The sequence below is a fragment of the Bombus huntii genome, chromosome 8, assembly GCF_024542735.1.
Source record: "Bombus huntii isolate Logan2020A chromosome 8, iyBomHunt1.1, whole genome shotgun sequence".
Taxonomy (NCBI): Eukaryota; Metazoa; Arthropoda; class Insecta; order Hymenoptera; family Apidae; genus Bombus; species Bombus huntii.
Window position 1 is genome coordinate 16,932,512 of NC_066245.1, and position 24,310 is coordinate 16,956,821.

At 42.5% G+C, this 24,310-nt stretch overlaps 1 protein-coding gene across 6 annotated transcripts in view; it reads right to left on the bottom strand.

The window, feature by feature from the left end:
* LOC126868420 (RNA-binding protein Musashi homolog Rbp6) overlaps window positions 1-24,310 on the bottom strand; it is a 773,477-nt gene that overhangs the window by 258,614 nt on the left and 490,553 nt on the right. For all 6 annotated transcript variants that reach the window (XM_050623813.1, XM_050623811.1, XM_050623809.1 and 3 more), the window contains exon 5: window positions 20,936-20,977. In XM_050623813.1, the coding sequence (XP_050479770.1) occupies window positions 20,936-20,977 (42 nt within the window). The remainder of the gene's footprint in view (window positions 1-20,935; window positions 20,978-24,310) is intronic.

Sequence of the window (24,310 nt, forward strand, 5' to 3'; positions counted from 1 at the left end):
AGGAAACACAGAACGAAGATGAGGCGTTCAGTAACTTTTCCTTTATCCGTTCATCCCGACGTCGTCTGCCGGGACCCGACAATGAATGGATGTCAAAAACGCAGCAATTAATTCAGTCCCCGTGGGGAACAAAGGCGTAAGAATACCGTCGGTTGTCGTGGTACTCGAGAGAAGTTCTTCTTCAACTAGGGACTCGAAGAAGGAGAGCGTGGAAGTGAGGAGAACCACGGGAAAGAAGAAAGAAGATAACTGGCAGTGAGGTAGCAACGGACGGGAGGGCACAATGGTTGGATCATCCAACTTTACTTTGCTTATTGTAATTCAATTTCACGGGGCGTCTGCTTGGTTCCTCTGTCTGCTTATGTCCCTTTCTTCCTCCGTTCCTACTCTGCTCTCATCCTTGTTACGCTAGTTTCACGTTGCTCTCTTTCTATCCTGATTCTGTATAATTTTCGTCAGACCGTACTAGAAACCCCTTATCGACCGAAAATCTAAAGGGGTGGAGTTGACAACTGTTTAACATCTTCACTTACAATTCTGATTTCACGGCAGACGTTGCTTGATCCTTGCAGCTTCGTGAAATTATCCGAGGCTCTCGTATCCGAAAATCGGCTTTGCGTAAGTGCCCCTGTCGTAACGCTGAACTAACTTTTCAATATCTGATACGTTTTATACGCGAGATAGGACGAAACAACTTTCCTTACAGTCGCGCAAAGAGGATAAGCATTCATCGAAACGTTCCTCTCGCGTGCATACATATGTATCATCTTTGTACTTGTTTAAGTAGAATTATATGAAACTTACCAGGCGTTCGTTAGCATTTCGTCCGAAACTTGAAAAGTGAGTCCAAAGAGTAAACAGGTCCAGCAAGCGAGATGCATCTACGATATTGAATTCTTCGCAAGTTCCGAAGAAGTAACGCAATAATCACGATCGAAAGTTCCCGTTTCCGCTCCCTTAAATGATAGATACTTGGAGCGTCTAACTTCTAACCAATGTGCAAATTGAAAATGGAGATTTCAGCTTTGAAGACGAAGATTTGCAACGTAACGAAAGGTTTCTCGTAGTTTAAAGAGGAAAGATGTGTGCCCGTCGCCCATGGAAATTGACTCATTTTGGAACAAACCCATTTCCTACTTTCGAATTGTTCTTTACGACTACTGGCTGGAAGGCGAACGAGAAAAATTTGGCTGACAGAACGCCTGAATAACCGTACGCTTCTAGAAATCTTTCGAAAGTTACTACACGAGCGAAATAAAAACTCAAAGACTCCCCATCTCTATAAGACCAACAAACTGTACTAAAGAAAAATATGCGTTGATCTTTCCCAAAAGTATTATTATAGTTTCAGGACCAGCTTGGATACCAATTGCTAAATTGATCTTTTAGCTACTATAAAGTGCATTTACAGCAAATTCTCAATATTTTACTTTTTCTACAAGCTCGAATGCGAAAAACTTGGTATAATCCAAGCGAGTTGCTTAGGAAACGCAGGTGCAAGTGTTCCATGTGTCTATCATCAAGCAAGTAGGGTAAACATCGGTAACAGTCGGGGCGGTAAAGGGTAAGGTAGCTGCATTCCAAAGCAATATCTTGCATCAAATTGTGCGGGGCACGAGGCATTCCTTCCTTCACCCTTGGTTCGCCAAACTGGGCTTCGTCTGGATGGCTTCGCTGCGATGCCACGGCAAATACGTGAATGTTGACTCAGCCAGCTATCAGACTCGCTACGGGCGCGCCTTATTCGAGCTGACTAAACATGCCAACTTAGATTGCCATAACACTGCGCGATGTATATGTCGTAGGAATCTTCCACTTGCACTCGCCTCCGCTGTCTGCGAGCCGTTTCATCTCGTCATCCGTTTCGAGTCCCTTGAAACCGCGCTGCCTTTAATTACTTCATTTTTCCGTCGAATTGTTGAGAATGTATGAACACTGGATTCTTATGGAAGTGATTTTTGGCGCTTTGGAACGATGTATTAAGGATGAGAGATATTATTGTAAATGTTGATATGACGTAAATTGGAATTAGGTTGGAATTTTTGTATAATTATGTAATTTCTGACCACGAATATTTTAGTACAGTACAATTAGGCAATTTATCTGATCAACGGTGCCGGCCCAATTGGATAATTCCAATTTCCGTGGTTTCAATACGAGTAATACATTCTACGATAAATCTTTCAAAGACGGCATATATCTAATCAAACAAACAGTCTTTAGGCACCTTGACATATGAAGAAATAACAAAAGAAGGAAAAGAAACCCACAAATAGTTAGCGCTTGAAAATATCTTAGCGTCGAGGAATTTACCCCATGTCATTGAATTTTAGAACAAACCACGTCCTACTTCAGTCTGATGTTGATTCATCTTCCCGTTCTTATCAAGCAACACCGTTTTGACTAAATTCAGTGTGACGATTATCGTGGACGGACACAGTTGGCTGGACTCCAGGAATGGTCGCATTATGTAAACAAAGACGAGACTACCGTGTCCCGATATGAATCACGTACGACGTTATATCAGGAATTACACGAGCACGTGACCAATGGAACTGCCCTGGGCTGGCTGGTGACGGATGCTTCAACGAAGCGTGATCGTTTTTGAGTTCCCGGAACTCCATTACGCCCTCTGCTAATCTCTCTATCCGTGCAAGTGCATTCTGCGCTCCACTGGCCACAATTCGAGTTATCTGCGTTACACTTCAATCAACATCGAAACCAATCTGTGCATTTCGCTAGGGGAAGCCTTTCGCACTGATACACCAACGATTCTATCCTTATATATCGTGTTTCCTTTTAAACGTTGATCGCTTGCACACCGGTCCACGGAATGACGAACATGAGCTAAATTCATACCTTCCCCGAAAATTTTGTTACTCTTCCTCGTTTCAGGCCAAAAGTCAAAACTCTGTTTGATGACATTTTGTTTATGCAAAAAGCTCAGTCTTTTAATTATATTCTAGGAACGTTCATTTGTTATCTCTCTTCGATCGCACAAAGAATTAAGTTTTAAGATAGCTACATTCATAAATAGTGTTAAAAGACACATTCAGTCAGATCTATTTAAACATCAAGGGTAACCGTACATTTTTGTTTTCGTCCCTTAATGTAAGTAAATCCTCGATTCTTATACACTCGAAATTCAATCGTTCTCATGTATTCATTTCTGATTCCTTCATTCATAATATCATGCAGTAAGAACTCACAATTTAAGAAGAATATTACGGAGTGATTTCTCTTTATCTAACATCAATTAGATTTTTGAAAAAAAATAGTTTACGATAAACAAATCCAAAAACTTTGTAACGATATCAACGGGGAAATATGCCTTACAAAGTGTAACAGGAATCAACCCGGTTGGTGAAGCCGTTTCGGAGAAATCGGTGTACACACAAAAGAGAAAGAAAAAAGATATACTCATCGAATTGAGATACCTTTTCTCTTTTTCCGAAATCGATACAAAAAATTATTGTTCGTGACCCATTCGTTGAAAAACATCAGGTCAGCGCCTCTGGTTCACCCCATTACCTTCCTATGAACTTTAACAAACGTATCAGCCTTATAACAGGCTTATCAAAAACGAGCTTCCGTCGGATTTTCACGACTTCAGATGGCAGTACCGCTTTCTAGCCACGATCGGAGGAGAAAAAAAGAAAAAATAGTGTACGTGTGACTGATGTGCTCAGTTATGATCGACGGAGGGCGACTGTAAGTGTGCAATATAACATGTCGTACGTATAGTCATAAAACCTGCGATCTAAAGGCTACGAATACAAAGAAGCGTGACTCGCTTTATTATCCGGTTTACTACTTTAATATAATATAACACAAGCCAGCACGATGACCAACTCGTCACCCGTGAAAATCCCGACTTTATCGTTCTGACTTGCCCACAGAATCGTTTACACGACGAACTGTCCTTTCGTCATCGAAAGCATTTACCTTTCCTAAAGCTAGCCATTTTCTTTATCTTTGTTCTCTTGAACTTTACCCTCAACTTATCTGATCGAAAAAAGTCTTTTCTAAAGAAAATTGGTAAGCTATAGATCTTTGCCTCTCTGGGATTTTGACTGTGACGTGACGGCGAGAAGTGTCCGGAAACGCAGCTGACGTTTCACATGAGCTGTCCTTGTCGTGCGAGTACATGCGAAATCCCAGACAGTTAATTGCGGTATCCCACAGACAAAATGTGTCCCAGCTTCTGTAGTCGACACCATGGAGCAAACGGATTTGGACGTTGCTCAGCATTATTCGGTCAAACGTTACCGATTCAATTAGACTAGCGGTCTTGTCGAGGCACGACTACTCGTTGTATCACTGGTCTTGTCGTCGTATAATAATTCGAATCTCGAAGAACGTACGGATTAAAGAGATTTTCACGGAACGTTTAATTTTTCTGAAAATTTATGCTTCTATTCCCGCCTGTCATAACTAGACAAAAGTCTAAAACAAGTTCTAGAAACAATCCTTATAAATCCACCAGAAAATGTCATCGATTTCCCTAACAAGTTTCGAAAACTTTCCGACTACCGAGGTTACTTTGAGATGTTACGTCTTACAGCAACTAACGTGCACGTTTCTCGAGGTACAAAGAATCTCGTTACAATTCGTCGGACGTGCGTCTACCCCGAAATAAAGCAAAGGTAAACGTATTCCTGCAAACAAACTCCTCGAAAATCCGCGCGGACGTACGTTTGTGTGCTGAAGTAGAGAGGAAGAAGAAGAAGAAGAAGAAGAAGAAGAAGAAGAAGAAGAAGAAGAAAAAGGTAAGGCGATGAAACTGTAAGGAACACGGAGGTAAGAGAGAAATTTCTTTTCCCTTCCGTTGCTTTCGTTCCGTTATTCCTTCCTTTTTCTTTTCTCTTCCTTACTTCTTCTCGGAGACTGTACAGTGTATATTTCCTTTGGTTATTACATGCACATTCTATTATCCCGTATTCGTTCCCCCACCCCTTGGCCCCCCTCGTAGACCGTGCCTACGCCATATTACACCCTGCATGCAACTTTAACTCCCCCTTTCCGCGCCCCTTTGCCCCCAGTGTGATCCGCTCGAAGCCACATTCGCCACCCCCTTCCTCTTTCCATTTCTATCGGTCTGAAACCGAAACTGCTGGAGATTGGTAGCGGAAGGCACCTCTGTCTACGTGGCCCACAGGGAAATACAGAGCTCCGCTCAATTAATGCCTCGAGATCGGAATCTTACTTTGTGCATTTGTGCCTCGACTTCCAACCGCCCTACAGTCCGAAGGAAATCACGAATGAATACGTAATGCGGATTCCGCTACCGGCGAGCCGGGACCCGGAAGGGTATGTTTTTTCCGCGATACGTATACGTCGGAATGAGCAGTATTTCTAATGTATAAGGAGGTAATGACATTCGTACGACGTCACGATTCAATCGGGAATTACAAACCAACTGGTTTCTTTCTTCGAGTATCGTCCCTGACTGGAGTGAGTGGATGGCAATCCAGTCGTGCTTCCCCACTCGTGTGTTTCGTGCTTACGGCCAATGTAGTAAACAGCTTGTTTTATTTATGTAGAAGAGATGTATGTACCTCAAAGGGAAATTAATCTTGTTGAAGAAAAACGACGAAGACGTTGAATAAGTTCAATTTATCGTTAGATGTGAGACAGCATTTATGAAATAAATTATTATATCTCCAAATAATTTGATTTATATGTTGGAGATTTTTGTATTACGATTTTATTTATTGACGTTAAGAACAACCAAAATGAACTCAATCGTTAAAGTAGAAATATTGTTAACCCATGTACAAGGAACTGTAAATTTTATCAAGATTATTCGTAATATAGTAACATACGAAATATTCCCAATTGAGGGTAGTTTACTCTGAATTTTGTAGTGAAATTGGGTTAACGAGCTCATGTTTGCAAGGTAGAAGTTACAGCCTTGGTCTCTTTGCAGTTTCTAATACCTCGTAAGCTATCTACTATTTAACTCACCCTACTCTATTACAAAACGTCATTCCTCATCGGGTCTACATACTACATCGTTACCCGGAAGGAAAACTCTAATCATACCCCCCATTGAACTCATCTATCACGATACGCATCAGCAAGACGATCAATCAGGCAAATATGTATTTCAAAATTAAATGTTCATTAATGGAAAAATTTCGACGTTTGAAGACATGCAATTTCTAGGAAATATCACGATTCTTTGAAGAGAACGTTTCTCTTTCGAGCATTCACCGACTTTAAACTGCCTTCTGAGGTCAAAGTCTCACGGTTTCTTTCTTCTTCCCCTAGAAACAATGAAGCTCCCAATCGCATTTGCGATTCCTCAGCTTCGCGAGTACCTAGTCGAGACCCCGTTTCCATCTCCTTTCCCCTATGGTTCATCCTTATTTCTTTCTCCGGCTCGTTCGCATCCGGGCTTACCGTTCTCCTGCCTCGAAAACGGCACGCTTCTGAATCCTTTTACATTTTTATAAAGCAGCTTAATTCGTCGGCAAGAGAGATGACGCGGGGGGCGAAACGGGAAGCGGGAGCCGGCGTGAACGAAACGAAATAGAACGGGATGGCAATTCGTGGCGCGACGGGGTGTCCCGGAATCTATGTACCGCGTACAGCGGCGAAATTTTGACGAGCCATCGATCATTTTTTCATATTCGGACGCTCGTGTTTCATCGATACCGTTCCACGTTGTTTTATTCATGCATTTGACTTGCAAATTATAGATTGGCTGCCCATAAATCAACGATTCCTTCTTATCTGACGAGTCTCCGCTACTCTTTCTTTTTGTTCTTGATCAGGTAGCATGGTTTCTTTTGTATCGAATATTATACCATAAACTGCGAGAATATTGTTACAAAATTGTTGTTAACTGTTATTTAGTTGACTCGCGTTTCGGATCGATAGCAGCATTATTCCGCTTCTCAAACTAATTTGTCATTGTAACGTAAAAAAGTGCATTTATCTGCCAACTCTTTTCCCGAACTTTTATTCGGTATGCCTGTTTAACGCTATACCTTTTTTTTACAATTATCAAAGATGCATAAGGGTTAATATAAAATACTATAATAAAAAGAAAGATAAACTGTAGCAGAATTTTTCCAATCACCAAAACTACTTATGCTGCTACCTCTATTTCATTCAACAAAGAAGGAGAAATGGTAGAAATTCCGAGTTTAATCTAAAAAATATTTCTTAGCCTTTCGCAAAAACCTCCCCGTAGAGTGTTCAAATTTTACATTTAAATGTCCAAATAACCAATGAAAGGATGAGGGAACATTCCCACTTAAATCACACGTGCAGTCGAGGCATATCCACCGGCAAAGGGAAACCGGAAGGCGGAAGACGTAAGGGTGGGGCATTCGAAGCGCGAACGTGGAAATGATAAATCGAGGCCAGTTAGGTACGTTAGCTACATACGGCGGCGCAAGGAGAAGAATTATTATTGAAGAATTTATTTCTCGGCGAAGGAATTATTGCCGCCATTATGCCGACGAGAGAACACGTGTTTTAACGGGCCCTCAGGTTAGTCGAGGCCGTACGAGCCACCACGGACATAATAGTCATTCCTCGAAAGCTTCGCGACCGATCGCCCTCGCTCTACGAACGTCCCTGCTTTACGCATGGCTGACGCTCGTTACTCTAAACGAATCGTTCGTTTGAGAACATCAGCGCAAGTATTTTCTAATCCCATCTCCGGAAATTGGATCTCAAGCTGCGTTAAGTACCGCCGACCTACGTTTTCGCTGTGATTTGTTGCTCGATCCAACTTGCTTCTCGTGATTTCTTAGCTAATTAAACTCAATAGTGTTGATTAAACGACAGAAATTATTGTACTGTTGTAAAACGTTTAGATAAAAAATGGGAAATGGTTTTTAGGGGTACTTCTGATATATTTGAGAGAATATTCCCAAATGTTAAACATGATTGTATTTTTTAAATTGAAGTTTCTATAGTGGAAATATATTGTATACTTCATCTTGCTGTTTCTCTCCTCTCGTCTCAATTTTATGCTAAACATATTTTCAAAATAATACAAGTCTTTTTTATTGATTAAAATGAAACTCAGATTGGAATATATAAATTCGAGGATCGTAACAATGTCAAATTCTATTGTAATTGTTTCTCGTTAAGATAGTTAACATTTATTTAGAATATCCATGAATGCGAAGGTGAACATATATAGATAAATTTTTCCAGAAGCTATAAGAATTATTTGAATATTTTTCAGACGAACGTTGCGCAATCAGAGGAAACTCGGTTGTTCACACACAATAGCATCTTGTTGCGCTAATAATTGCATTGAAATTACAAGGGCTATAGTGAATCCGAATTACTGTGTGTGTCAAGCGGACACACGTGCATTCAAGACGATACGGAAACGTGCCGCTTGCGTAACGACTATACGCGCGCGCCGACTGCATGTACAATCTCGAATTAATTATTCACTTAGATAACGTCGATCGATACGTCATATTAATCACAACAGCACGACTAACGTGGTTAATATTAATCAGCAGTCTAGAAGAGGGTCTACCGGGAGGCGTGCTGCACGCGGTGCGGAAGGACTGCCACGAAGGGATAGACGCACGTATATCCACAGATTCTAATTACTGATTAGACGGGGCAAGCAGCGAAAAGGGATTGCCGGTGAAGGTGCACGAATACTCGCACTGCCGGATGATCAAATACATGGCCTATCAGCCCCAATTCAATTCCGGAAGTTTCAATATTTTCACGATGTTCGAATCACAGGCTCCTAGTCGAACGATATCGAACGAATTTCAATCGCAATAGTAATATAAGAAATTCATCGCGATACTCGTTTCCAATCCTCTTAATGCCATTCTTATCTATTTTGGTAAACTATGTGTTACATAGATAACAATTTGTATTTGTGTGAATTAAAATTATCGATGTATAATGTAGAAGATATAAATTAGGCTGTGAGATCTATGCGCATACGAAGTAACCTGAAAATTACAAATATACTATTCGTATCTTTGTGAGAACACAACTTATAACCTAGTGTGCAAAATATCATGGTAACAATTGAATTATTGCTTATAAGAAAGAGTAGCAAAATTCGTCACGCAACGTTCTAGGCGCTTATTATGCATTGCAATTGCTGTTTAAACAAGGAAAGCACGAGTTTCATGCAATATAATACTTTCTTAAAAAATATTAAGCAATAGTAATGTATCATTATTAACAAAACAGAACGAAACTTCAGATACATGACATAAAAAAATCTGTTTACCTACAATCAAGCATTCATCCAGTTCCCAACAATCGAGTTAATTGTTTGACATCTCGTCATCGTTAAACAAACTTTCATTATCGAAATCCCATATGATGTTAGGACTGTGCGTGATACACGAAATATCGAAATTGAAGGACAGCAACGGTCTTAAATTTGAGGAAGCGGTTCCCATAAAATCACTGTCGAGATTAGCGCGGGAGTGTGGCTGGAAGAGTAGATTTCAAGCTTAATCGAAAGCGCGCGCCCGTCAAAGTGTATTCGATGGTGCTTTAGAGAGAGGGGTCTCTGGCACGTCGTACCGCTGGCGTCTGTTCTTGGGGAGTCGGTACGGTTCGGCAGCCGCGGTTTTTGAAAGCCCTTTGCACAAAACAGACGCGAGGTTGCACACGAGGCCGAGGTATCCGCAACCGACAGCGCAGTAGAGACTGCGGTTACCAGACCGCAAGCTACTACCACCTACGCGAGAAATACAGGAGGGATGAGGTCTCGGTCGAGGCACCGGTGATGCTGTAAACCCTCTAACGAGCTTACTTCCCCGTAATATCTGGGCGTTTTAGTTTAACCCGGAGCGTCGAAGATAAATTCGTTTGCGATTAATTCGCCCGTCCCGTGCGCCCAGGAATTTCAATTCTCCGTGGACGAACAACCACTTCCACTGGTTCGCAATGAGACACCTTCATCGAGTATAATTCTATTTTAAAAGGGCTTTTGTCAACAATGATTTAATCCTTCTTTATGCCTTTCTCAAAGAATTTTGTCACATTTAGTGGTTTGTTTTGTTAATAAATAATGAAATTTTAATGTGTAATAATATAGAAGGGTCGTAAAATAAAAATTATTAGTGTAGAAGGTAGAAATTAATCTTTCACAAAAGTACGACATAGAATCAAGGTGTAAATATTGAACAGGATATTGAAGAAAAATGCTGAAACGCGTAAAGCTCCTAATTGAACCAAGTCGTTCGATCGATCTGTTAGAGGGTGTCCTCGTATCCGAATCAGACCGCATGCATATTTTAACTAAATTATATAGTGGTAACATGTGCGGGGAAACTAGGTTTAACGTGGGGCCATTAAAAGAGCGTGCAGCAGGTGGAAACAGGCCGCGTGCGAAGCGTCAAGAAATTCTGTGTAACTGCTCGAAAATTATTATTCACGGACGAAACGGTGCTCTCTCAACCTTTCTGAGGGTAACTTCTCACGCGACTCCGTTTTGTCCTTGTAATTTTTTTCAACCACTTTTGCTCGATTCCCGACTGGTGAATTCGATTTCGAGCAGAGTCCCGAATAAAAACGAAAAAGAAAAAGAAAGGAAGATATACAGAAAAGTCTCGAAGAACCCGCAGGAATTCATCGACAATAGAGAGACGGAAATCCCCGAGTTCGGTAAGGGGTCGAGGTGAAAAATATCTTCGACGGTATCTCGACTTTTTGTAGCCTCTGCTTGCGATTCGCTCGGCCAGGGGAACCCGTTGTATTCGCGTACAACGGGAAATTGGCCGTAGAATATTTACGAGGCGGTCTCACCTCCTCCTCAGGCTTGAACATCACCACCGCGTACCAATACCAATGCAACCCCGACAACCGGCAACCTAGACAGCACCCATTGTGACCGTCGAGAGATGATTATAGGTGTGTGCGTGCGTGTGTCTTGCACTCAGATTCAAGATTCTCTGCGACCACTACGGAAATGCACGAAGATAGCGGGCGAACAAAAGAAGGACTCTTTTACACATCCACGATCGTGCTCCTCCAACTTCATGCGTACCTACACACGTCTACACGCATACTGGCACATATATACATATACAGAACACGTTCGGTCGTCGTTTGCTGTAGCAAAAGGGAAAAGTGGCTCGCTGAAGGCAGGGGATGAAACGTGAGGGTGAAGAGGGCGGCGAAGAACTGAAGTTACCGGGCAAGGAACGCAATTGAGTGGGATTAAACCTTCTCGATTGCTTCCAACTTCACGCGAGCTCCCGTTTTACCTCTCTCTATCTCCCTTTCTTTCCTCCTTCTTTCGTAGACACCTTCTTCACCCTCTCTCAGCTTCTTCTCTTTTCTTCTTGGATCCCTCATTGCGGTGAAAAGACGTCTGATAGTACGGCCAAGCCGAGTCAATTCGAGTCGATTCTATCCACCGAGCTCCTCGGGTTAATTGAACATTTTTTATTGTCAATTTGTGATTGAGATTGCGGCGGCCTTTGTCGTACGATCCGACCGCGGAGGAGAGAACTCGAAATGGCGCTTTGTCGGGAGACTAGCATTAGGACACCCTTTGTCCCTTATCGGAGCGATGGGAACGCTGTACGCTTTCTAATTCGAGCAATCGTTCTCCCTCGATAGCAAGAACCGTTACGCGCTACTTCCCAGTAACCTTAGCGGACGTATGCGCTTAAGTTGCGATAAAATTAAACGTGATCAATTATCCCACCCTAACTGTTTCGTATAAGTACCTACACTGTAACATGATACGTGAGTATAATTCTATATTAATTCGTATATATTCGGATAAACAACTGCTATAAATTACTCTCATACGGTTTTACCACGATGTTTCTATTTGAAATTCTGTGCTGCACTCCTTCGTCCTTTTATCTTCTTTAACGACGATGAGTCGGCCCGCGAAAAATTGTCCGGCAGCCGAAGTTTAGCTTTCTGGCTAAGAGGAAACGGGCCGGGAGAATCCGGTAAAGGGAAGGTAAGGCTGAAGAGACCGACAGGATAAAGGCGGCAGCGAAGGCGCGCGCGCGCTCGTGGGCGCTTGCATCAGCTTGTCAGCTCGCTTCACTCGCTCGCGAGAGGAACGAGTTTCCGCTTTGCTACTTTCGTCAGTGAATCGCAAACACCAGCGAAGAAAGAAAGATATCGCGATGAAAAGAAGGAATAGGAAGCGAGACGAGAAGGGACAGCGACTGGCTCGCTTCACAGGGCTAAATCGCGGACTTTTTTACATGCTTACACGAAGAAAGCCCTGAAATATTAAGCGTGCAATTACCAGACCCATTCACCATGATGCAACGTTGAGACACGCGTCAGTAACGCATAGAGCGACAGAGATGACGCCAGAGAGGGTTGTGCAGAGGAAAAGGGGATGGTAGCTGGGATAGGAGAAAAACTCTGGCACAGCTGGAAGTCGACGAAAGGACAGAGAGGTACACGCACACACTCCATTCCGTTCCGCTTCCTCCATACGCTTTCTCTCTACACGTCGATTCAATGCGATGATAAAAAGCGCGCTAGGCAAAAAATGAAAAGCTTTTTGAGTCCGCCGAGCTCGGATGAAGCGTGCGAGCGAGACGGTGCGCCGACGAACCTGTGTGCTGTCACATTGTTTCAAGCTTCGTTCACGATGCACCCCCGCCCACCCACCATCCTGCTATCATTGCTGAGTCGTCATTAAAAACTCCGGCTATTAAGTATATTAGACCAGCAGACCCACGTTTCGGCCTCATTTACCTTTCTAGATATTTATGACGCGTATAACGATAAGGGTAAATGGACAAGGATTGACGAGAATCGACCAGCGACGACGGCAAACAACGATACAATCGCGACGAGGGAACCAAATGGAAGGCTTGAAAGAATAAGGGAATAAATAAGTGCGAAGGCTATGGGCGTTCAACAGGTACAACGGCTAACTTTTTGAATATTCATGAGGTGTCTATTAAACGGGCTATAATTTGTTTTCTTCGCAGAACGCTGCCTATGCACGGAGACGTGATCTATTTCAGGTGGTTGGTTTAAAAATCTCTAACAAAAACGGGCCGAACGGAGCAGCCTCGAATGTCTTACGCGTGATTGAGCGGAGAATTTGCATTCCACTGAATGGTAGTTTGAAAAAATGTTGTAAGCTATGAGGTTTGAGCGAGATGCTTCGAGAAATTCGTGTCGCGACGGATCGTAAATCATCGGCGCCAGAGCGTCGAAGTGTCGACAAAGATGCGGCCGGGGAATCGAACATTCTAATAAAGTTGCAATTACGCTCGGTGAAAAACGATTTCCCCAATGAAGGCTACTTTTGGATTCCGACGACTATCCGACGTTGATGCTAATGGACTGCCCTCTGTGGAAATGATGCGAATTTGCTGTACACGAAAGATATGACGTAACGTAAAAAGCGTTTAAGAATTTGGGAAAAAGACATTGCACAGTGAACTGTGACCAATGTTTGATAATTTTCTACATATTAAAAATCGCTACTTTTTTTAAATGAAGGAAAACTCTGTCGATACAAGAAGTAAATATATTTAATATTCTATCAATTTGCTCTCACGTGCGATAAATCATTACATAGAACGTATCCTTTTCCCTCTCTTGCGAAGCTTATATTAACAACAGTCCTATTTATCACACGCAAATCACGCTTGAAATAGGACCGTCGCGTGTCTCGACTGGAACCTATAATAAAGGCTTTAATAAGGCTTTGATGACTGCGAAACAAAAACAGCAGCACTGCTAGAAAATGCGGGGACAAGCACCTCCCAGTTGGCAGTTCGTTTCCCGAAACCACAGGTAGATAGCTGGTTGTTTCCGTGGAGTGGAGTGTCGCTTCGAAAATAGCTGGTTCTCTTCAGCCAGGAAGCGGGAACTACGTGTACGCGCGAGCAGCCGTGATACAACGGGAACGATCGCACGGAGGCGGCGAGGGCAGCGTAAAAGTGGTATGTGCGCTTGCCACCCCCACGTATACTTATGTGTGCATGTGTTTGGAGTTGAGCAGAGGATGGAGGAGGGGTTGGTGCACATCACGTACACCTATACATTATCTAGCAGCCATTTCGGTGGCATCATGGCATGGCTCCCCGAGTTTACGGCCTGCTCCATCACGGGAGAGCTTAGCTTATCTCAATGCGACACAACATATCTGAGGCTTCCGTCTTCCACTGGCCGAGAAACTACTGTCGTTAGCGACAGGTGGCAGCCATGCCGCGATCCACGGTCAAACGATACCCTACCTCGCTGTCGCGTCACGGTTTAGAAAGTTCTGTCAAAGATTAACTCGACGATTTATTCGGTTGTCCTGGGGACAGTGGGTTTACCCAACACGCGCCGCCCTTGGGATATCCGCCTCATCGTTTTATGCGATATTTTAGGAAACAGTTAATCAAACGATAACGCAATAACATTTAGTGGTGTGAACGAGGGCTTGATACATCGTATTTTCCCCAGTTTGACTCCAGTTTCAAGGAAGATTGTGTTAGCATGTTTAGCGAGATGTTGGACGAAATTTTGAAAAAATAAATGTAGAGGAATTGAGATATTAACTAAAAATTTCGACTTCATTTTGTCAAGTATCGATTAAAGGGTACAATAGTTGAAAGAATTAACATTGCCGAAGGAACGGATCTATCTCGATGCACTTCATTTAGTAGAACACTTTGTGCGAATAATGCGCGATGTTATTTCGTATCAATTGGTTCTAAAAGACACGGTTGGATCGGAAGCGGTAGAGTTAGATCCGGATGTTTTCCAGGGCCGATTGTATAAGTCGCGGAAAAGGAACAGCGGGGAGTAGGGCAATAAAATTGATCACCTCGAAATCCGCATGATAGGAAGAAAAGAAGAGAAGAGGCAAGGAGGGGGAGCGGGCGCATTAAAGTGCTTTGCGCTCGGTCGAGCTACGAATTTCAATCTGGGGCCTCGAAACGATCGACCCTCCAGACAGAATAGACCCGGATAAAAGAGAGATTATCGGTTCGTACCTTTTGAAAACTCGAGATACTGAACTTTTCATATCTCTAGAATATGATGAGTTAGTGACCCTGTTAAATGTCTATCATCAGACCAGGAAATTCATTCAAAATAAAACTTATCCTATCTTTGGGGAAAAATTACTTGCTAGATTTGAAGCCTTTCCCCAGTTAGAGATAAAGTACGTTGTTCTCGTTCAAAAAATATGCGCTGACGGATAATTTTTGACAAACTTTTGTCAGATTGAATGAGTTCCCGAGCGAAACTCAAATGACACCATTCACGACGTGTAATGATACACAGTATCGGCTTTACTACCACCTTTACTTCTCGTTCTAGAACGTGGTTTTTTTTCTAGCAAACGATAACATTGCACCTCACAGCCTCTCACCCGTTACCTTCGCTCATCCCGCCGAGTTGCTCGGCCATAAATGCACTCGGATCCTGTGGTACCTGTCAGCGGATGGCGCGTATGATCCCTAACTTCGGCTGCAGAAACCTTCAGGGACGTGGAACGTTGTACAGACACTGGATGCCACTTACGACGCGCAAACATACCCCGTCCTCACGGCCCCGACCCCTTTTCTATGATCTTGCTACACATAGAGCCCGAAGGCTATAACCGATGAAGAGAAAGTGGACGTTAGCTAGAAAAACGGAAGAAGAGAGAGCCGGATGTTTCAGAGGAAGGTTGCGAAGGTCCTCGGGGTTGGACTGTGTCCACAAGGGTGCCACCGGTGAACTGTCCGGGGAGGGGAAGGTGTTCCAGAGTACACACCCGGTATAAGTAACGAGCCGTCGCTTTGAATGACCTGACCGCGTATAAAATGCATGGGATTTCGCTCTAATGCCAGCTAGGGAGTTTGCCAGGGAGCGTATTTAGTCCCGAAAGATGAATGTAACAGGTCTCTTTTAACCCGCCCACCGAGAAAGTAAATGAGAGAGAGCACGAAAGTACCCAAAGGATGTACATGTAGTCGTAGTCCTTGCTCTACTCGGAATCACAAATTGGTCTTCTGGGAGATGCTGGCCGCTGTCACGTGATCCTTCGCGATCCTCACAGCCTTTAATGCTTTGGCCTCGAGATTTAGCCTCGAGCGAAGCTCGAGAAACGGCCACGTGTTTACACACTTCATATCGTGAACTTTCTCCTCGCTGGCTACAAAGAACCTGATATCTTTCAAAGTAACTAATCACCATTAACGAGTATCCCGTTGCATACGGTTGCTGCAACCGAAACCGAGCTAATATGTATAACGAGAAGTATATTCGGTGATTAACGGAACGTCGAAACCTCTTCAAGTTCACCGAAACGCTTCAGTAGGGGATTGTTGAACGAGTGGCGCTGATACATCGGGAATAGCAACGACTACCAGTCGACTAGTTGGGTATCGCTCACTCGACGAAGAAAACAAAACGACTTCCCTGAAAGAAGGTACGTGGATGCTTGCGAAGGCATGGAGGTGGAGGCGATACTAGACGAGGAGACGAAACGGGAGGAGTGAACGTGGAGGAGCTGAACACCCTAGGGTGCCGGCAGCTCGTTACGCGAGACGTGCTATAGCTCTCTTTCTTCCTTCTATTCTCCCTTCCTGGTCTTTCCTTCGCCACCCTATTCTTCCTTTCTCTCTGCTCCCTTTTCCCGTGATTCTCTCAAACCTTGATCCTTTTGCACATCTATCTCTATGCTCTTCCCGCGGTATTCCCTTCTTTCTCTCACTTCAGGTCCTACGTTTTCAAGGTAACGTCACTCTGAATAATGTCCCACGTACACGTTTGTATCCTCTCTATATGCACGTATCGCTACTCAGTAACAAGTGGATTTATGTTGGCGCGGCTGATGCCATTGCTACCCTGAAGCAACGTTGGCCTTGCTTAAGGGGATACCAACGTCGATGACGATACTGCTCGAACCGATAGCTTGTTGCCATTCCTTGCCAATCTTTCGTATGCTTTTTTAGTCACGAGCCGTGATTGTGGTCTTCATGTTACTATAATAACGTTTGGAAATATTGATATACCTTTTTTGTCATTTATTTGTTTCATTTATATGCTGCTAGTTTGATAGTTTGGTTTATAGTTTGTTCTGTTTGATACCGTTTGTTCAATATCAAATCAAATTTATGTAATTTGCGAAAATTGAAGGAATATACAGCTCATCCTCGCCCGCAGCAATGAAACTGCATTTTGTATCATGTATAGGGTAACTGAAAACTACAACTATGAATGAATGTCTTAATGAAAGTTACATGGATAGGTGCTTCAAACTTCTTCGATGTAATAAACAATCCTTGCGAAAGTTTATCGAACAAAGCGCGGCGATAACAATTCGAGAGATATTTCACACTTAACTTCTCACACTTATCTACCAACATGAATTTAATACCAGCTTATCCTGAAACTTGCTGCATTGCACAAACCTTCCACTTCAAAATAACTTGACTCCACCAAAGCATTTCACATAACCATAAATAATTTCAATGCGAGATGCGCCGATACGTGAAATACACGTAGAAAAATTCAACTTTAACTTTTACTTATTTAATGAGATATGGTGAGATATAGCTCGAAAGTGTTTTGTTTAATTACTGTGACTATATTTTTTTATAATGTAATGATATTTATTTCAAATGAAAATGAAAATTCCTATGGCAATTCCATATCATTAGAATTGTCAGAACGATCCCTTTGTGCTCCTTTGCTTACGTGTGAGTTGCCTGCATTCAGAGGGGTAGACAGTAGGCCAAAGGAGAGATATAAAAAACAGCACAACCGATAAGAAAAAAGACGTTGAGGCGTTCTTGGAGGGCTCTGTAATGACTGTTGCTACTTTTCCGTCATGTCGGAAGCGCATTGCGCCGTTTCCGCTAGCCCGGAAGTACGGTAACAAAGCGCTTCCGGCACGAGGTCTCGAGGAGGTTGTTACAACGGACTATAGTGTAGGGACAGTCGGTGACATTTCAATGAACTTTGTGGCGTAGCCATTTTCTCTGTAAAGTTCATCAGGTTTAACATGTGTTTTGGGGGTTGACGAACTTCTCGGGCTAAATTTCTGCTTTCATCAAGGAATTAGATATGTATAATATCGTAGCAGTGGTTACGGAACGTGAGGTAGAACAACGATTCGAGTAAACGTCACTATCTTCTCCTTGGTACGGTGAACCACAAAAGAACAGGAGTTTATGTGTACCAAAATGCCATAGAACTGTTTGAAAAGCTTTGCTACACGTGCTGGCAGTATTTACATAATGAAGGTAATGCACGCAGTTCATAGAATATTCATAGGCTGATGAATTATTTTATGCGAAATATTCTATTAGTCTGTTGTAATTGCTAATTTTCATTACACCTTCAGATAGAATATTGTTTACCTAGTGGAATGAAATATAATAATTTCTTAACGTCTTCATACGAAACCAAAGTACTTTCGTATAATAATTCGGTAACTAACAATAATAGAGGATTATTATAAATTATAGTTTAGAGAATTCTTATAGACTTTTTTATCAAACTTGTTGTTATGTATTCGGCAGGCAACTAGTAAAATTTCACTAGTAATATTAGTTCAATTACATAAAAAGATTTGCTCTACAAGCATTTAACACGAAACTAGATACCTCCTTTTAGATTTTTCTTTTGAAATTGAAACGTCAGTGTCACATGAATCGAACTTGCAAGTCATTAGTTCCCTGACAGTTATCCAATGATTACACCCCCGACTACCATCAGTCAATTTTTCCAAACGAGACGTATCCTATGCGACTATCTTTATCAGCGTCGTTAAGCAGCAAAGGCCAATTACAAAAGGTGAATGTACAGTGCAGACATCGCCCATAACTCAAACGTAGCTTTGAACGTTCTCGAATCTAGTTTAATGAAAGAACGTAAACCTACGCTTCAGGATTAAGGTTTCCAAGGGCCTGGGGGATACTACCGTCTAGCGTGGATTATCGTTACGCAGACGTAAGATTTTTCTACGCTTTACGTTCAACTTCGGTCTACTATCGGCAATTCCACGTTGAAATAAAAGGGAGTCGCTCTTTAAGAGTGGCTATACGATGACGTCTATTATAGCGTCGAGTTAACGCCGCGTGGATCGCGCCAGATATGCCATCTGTATCGTACGCGTGGTCCCGAGCTGGACTGCTGGCAAAGCTCCCAAAACTCGAAACGGAACGCGTGCATCCGTATTACTTTTTCGAACGAGGTTCGCGGAGAACCGTAGGAACACAGAGAGTGGGGCTAGGAAGGGGTCGAGGCCAGTGCAGCCATCGCCATTTTATGAAAATTGCACCGCCCGTTCCAACTGCCTCGAGCGTTCAGGCGAAATATGTTACTCCCATCTCGCGATTAATGGTCGCTATTTTATTTCGAATGCACGCGCCACTGAACGCGGATCGGTCGAGACTGCCACGTTCCAAGCTGATCATCCTTTTATACGCTGCTGTTGATTTTTTAGAACGAGCTTGCGTGTTATTACTAGTGTGTTTGCGATGGTGTTCCAGTGATAAAATGATTAATGTAAGACTCTTTCACTATTCGTTCAGAGAAGTCCGGAAATGCGAAAGGGAACGATGTTGCTGTACGCATGTATATTCCAAAGTATTGTGGATATGCGTCATTAGATAAACATTTTTTTATAAATAATTGAATTTAGTTCGTATTGCACCAGAAACTAAAAATAGAAAAAATACATCACAAAATCATCTCTATATTCGCAAATAAGCTATCTTCAAATAGTAGAACAATTCCTTTCGAAGTGCAACCCAATTCCGTCTATCCGCTTCTATCGTGTAATAGCGTAAATTGAAGCAGCTGTTACATAGGCGAGTCTTCGCAACAGAAATAACAAAATTTTCATCGAGGCAATCCGTCCGATCGAACGTGCGGCTCGTTAATATCACGGGATACGTGATTACCGGTGACGGCGTTGAATCGTGATTTCCCGTTCGCGTCATAATTTATGCGCTTCCGGCTTTTGACGTTGAAATAAAATTGGAAGGCGACGTAGCGCTCACGTTCGTGCTATTTCTAACGAAAAGTGAAAAGAAAAACACCGACGGTGGCTAAAAAATAGCAGGAATGGAAGAAAAGAAAATAACAAAAATGAAAAAGATGTGGTCGTGATGCGATGAACGCCGAGCTGTCAGAGGATTCCTATTGAAAAGAGGCCGGGTCGAAACGTTAGAACGAGTTCGACTGACATCGAGCGAATAGCGGTGAAGGGGGATAGTTGCGGAGGGTGTCTGTTAGGGGTTAGAGTAGAGGGAAGGAGAGAAAAGGGTACAATTAAAATTAGCGCAATTCAGTCACTCGCCGGTAATTCGCGTGCCTGGCATTTATATTATTAAGCCGCGCAAATTTCTCTCGCTTCTCCTCTCATCCCCGTTCTTTCCTAGGCGCATGCGAATACACAAGCGTACATGCTCGATTCTGTCGACCCTGGTACGTGTAGAAATCTGCACGCGTGTATGCTCGCGCGTGGATGTGCTGGAATGTGTTGCACTCTGCCTCTTTCCCTTTTGATATCATCCCGTCCTCGTTTCACCGCCGCCGTACGATTCAGACTTTCGCGGCGAGAGTTTCGGCCGTGACTAACAGTCCGGTAGACTGGGAAGAAAATAATTCTGGGTTTTGAAATGAATTACATCTAATTGCTCTTATTACGAGAACGAGAGAGCTTTATTATTCGCTCTTCAGTAGCGTTCCTTCTCTATCTTTCCTTCATCCGCCTGGCTCTCTGTTCCTTCCTCTTTATCTCGGCCTTTGCAACCCCTTTCTACCACTCTTCCTACCACCGTCTTTCGTTAGTAGACCTTCAAAGCTCACGTCTGCCCCTTAGCTACTTCCTGTCCACCAGTCTGGCTTATCTTTTAGCACCTGACTTCTCGGCCAAAGAAGTTTTTCATGCGTGAAGGAAGTAAAGTTCGCGGCTGTGGCGAATGCGACGATTGTCATCTCGCGGATTTCGGGCTTTTGCGGTAAAGATAAAGTTTCTTACCTTTGGATGTGTTCTCCTAGGAAACGCTACCTTCGGATCGATCTGAAACGCAGATAAAGGAAATATATTAATGCATTGTCTGTCTGGTAATAATACTAATATACGATGCAAGTAGATGTCATGGAGTTAAGCGAAAGCTACAAAAAGTCATAATTTCTATCTTTACAAGAACTGAAAGATTCTTTTCTTTTCTTCATAATCATAAAAGTCAACAAAAATAGACTTATCATGTTCTTCTCAGAAAATCAAAATGTATACTTTCCATCGACAATATCAATTACTAACAAACCCATTCTTTCTTACGTAAACAAAAGGAAACCTCTCGAACCAAGCGAAGAAACTATTAGCAAAAGCTTCTTTGACAAAGCGCACCATGAAAGAAAAATTGCCAGGGATCGTTCGAAATCGCAGAACACGGAAACGGGCGTTGTAGAATAACAGCGGAAGGGAATGGGTAAACAGAGAATAACGGAGGAATTCCCGACGTAGGAAATGGAGCAAACGGAAACGGAGGAATTGGCGGTTTTCCCATCTGAAACTCCTATTACAATTAATTATCGGGTAATAAAAAGTGGGCACACGAATACCGTGAATAAAGAGCCGCGAAGGAGTTGCGGTAGAGGATCTCCGGTACAGGTGCATGTTGGTTAGTTGGAGCAACCGAACTCTCGGCTTTCTCGACTCTATCCTCCGCTTAGTTTCCTACGCTCGCCCTTGGAGACGTACAACCAGGTCGAATGTAACCGCACCTTACGTGGCTAAAAAGCAAAAGCCCATCCTCTTTGGTTCACTTGGATGGTTAGGGGATACCGGCGAAACTATGGAATTCCCAGTGCAGCCGCGACGTAAATTCTCGCCGCGAAATCGAGCCGCTCCAATGTTCGTTCCGGTTTCCCTTGTGACCTTACTTCGAACGTACACGCTGTGAACCTACGTGAAATCGTACGTGATCGTAAAGCCATCGTACGGGCGGCCAGCTATTCGCGAACTTCGAGTTTCAACTGCCAAAATTTTGGCAAAGTGTTTCGAGTGCGTGACCAAATCGAAGCGGCGATCGACGACTCGTCGTCATTCGAAGATCGCGTATTTTGACTACGTACCGCGCCGTAAACGCGATAGGAGGAGAACGCGCTGAATAATAATTCGCCAATGAACTGAAACGGTGTTTGGAAGAACGAGCTTGGAGAAGTTGAAGGATTTCAGATTTAGAATTCATCGGTTAACGTGGGAAACGGTTGAAGATATTGCCGGAATTTTTGGGTGCAGATACGTATATGTTCTTAAAGGACTTCCATCCAAAATGTTCATTCAATACAAACAATTATCTTTTACATCTTTTAACTTGCTGAATTAAGAACACTGTCATTTCCACAATATTTTTATGAATATGTATTAAAATCACTACTAGTAGTGTTATAAGTTATAGTGTAAAATACTCAATCTATAATATTTTGAGAGAACTATATATTCCCCTGCATTCTCGATATTTATAATGAAATTCGAACGATTCCTCTAAGTAATCAGTTTCGAAAACATGAACATCGTTTAAGTAGAAAAGCATTTTTCACGTACATATTGGTGGCTTACGTACACCGCCAATGACAGTTGGAGGTATAGATTTAACATTTAATTTCCGACCGATCGGGGCAAATGCTGAATCGACGACTTTTTATTAGAGTTTCTCGTCGCATTGCCAAATGTGGGTCAGTTTTTTTGTTTTTCTCCTCTGACTCAGGGAGCAGAGCTAGGAGATTTTTTATCGTCTGAAATCCTAGGTCGAATCCTAGACTTGAAAACATTTCCCCTATTTATTTAGCTTCCAGGGATTCCACCAAAGAGATTGAATGTGTTTTTGTCCTTCAAAAAACTCGCCGAACATTTCTTTTTCAATTGTACCGCGTATTTTCTTGTTCATACTCGAGACAACTTAATCTATATACGTAAGAAGAAGCAATATGGATGCACTGACAGGTTCTTCGATAGAGAAGCACGATCCGAAGGATGATTTATGATCACGCTTCGGTAGCGAATCGTTTGGGTTTCAATTTTTCACGAACATTTATCGGGATGAATTACCAGAAAATCCACCTACTTTCTACGTCTTACTCGAGGAATCTATTCAATTCGTTACGACAAAGACAGCCATAGTATCGAATAATCAGCGGTTTCAATAATAAATCCAGTGAAATGCCTTTCGACGTTACGACGCATCACTGTAATTAAGATGAATGTCTTGTGCATAATCTATAGTGTTAAAAGACATCTCATATTTCATACGTGTCTCTATAAATATAGAGATATAAGCATTGTTAAATATCTTGGAAAAATATCCTATATTTCTATACATAATTTAATTGAAGAATGAAAATTCTTCAAAATACTTAATAGCAATTGAATTTGATTAATAATTTCAGATTGGCATAATCTAGTGATCTTTATAATTATACTTGTAATGAACACGCCACTCTTATTTACAGAGAAATTTTAGAATTCAGTGCTTGTTTCAATAAAGTGTCTAAGTAAAATCAGGCATACGTAGGAACTGCGAATTGCAGTACTGCGTACGTCTTTAGTTCCAAGTTCCTATTTACTAAATAAGTACATATATATATATATATATTTATTTATTTATTTATTTATGTCTAAGTCAGAAAAGATTATTATTCATTTTACTATTTTAATCCCTATTACTAATAACCTAATTCTTACATTACCAAAGCTTATATTAACAACTCATATTATCAAAGCTTAGTAACTTTTTCACTTCCTTACAACGTTAATAATTTTCTCCCTATATATTCATTCTGTACACAACCGCAAATTATAACTTTTTCTCTGTGCTTCAAAAAGTCAATCACACTTTAGTCGGAGCACACATCTCGGAAAACAATTTTCTCGGAGAATTAATTTTAAACAACGATCGTGCTGCGTTCCCGAACTTTAGCTTCCTCGCGAGTGCTCCGCTCGCGATAGGTAAGAGAAAACGTAGCCGGGAGAGGTGGTGGAAGCCACGAACGTGGTAATGACAAGCAAGAAAGCCCGACTCTATCCACCGCCACCGCCGCCATCCACACCGACGACGTCGTTCCTCTCCTGTGTTTTCTCCCTTTCCTGTTCTCTGCTCCCGCGAACCACCCCGTTTGCATAATCCCCTACGGCAAAGTTCACACCGGTCGCTCGCACGCCCCCGGACGCCCTGGAGCACGTCAAGCGGCCCGACGTCGGCAACTACAACGACGAGGATGGAGAAAGTCTGTCGGTTTTCGTCTTACCCCGCCGTCGCTGCAACCACCGTCCCAGCGATTCTTCTCCTTTTGACCCGCCCTGTCGTTGAACAACTAGAAGAAGACGATGAGTTTTGCTAAAGAACTTTCT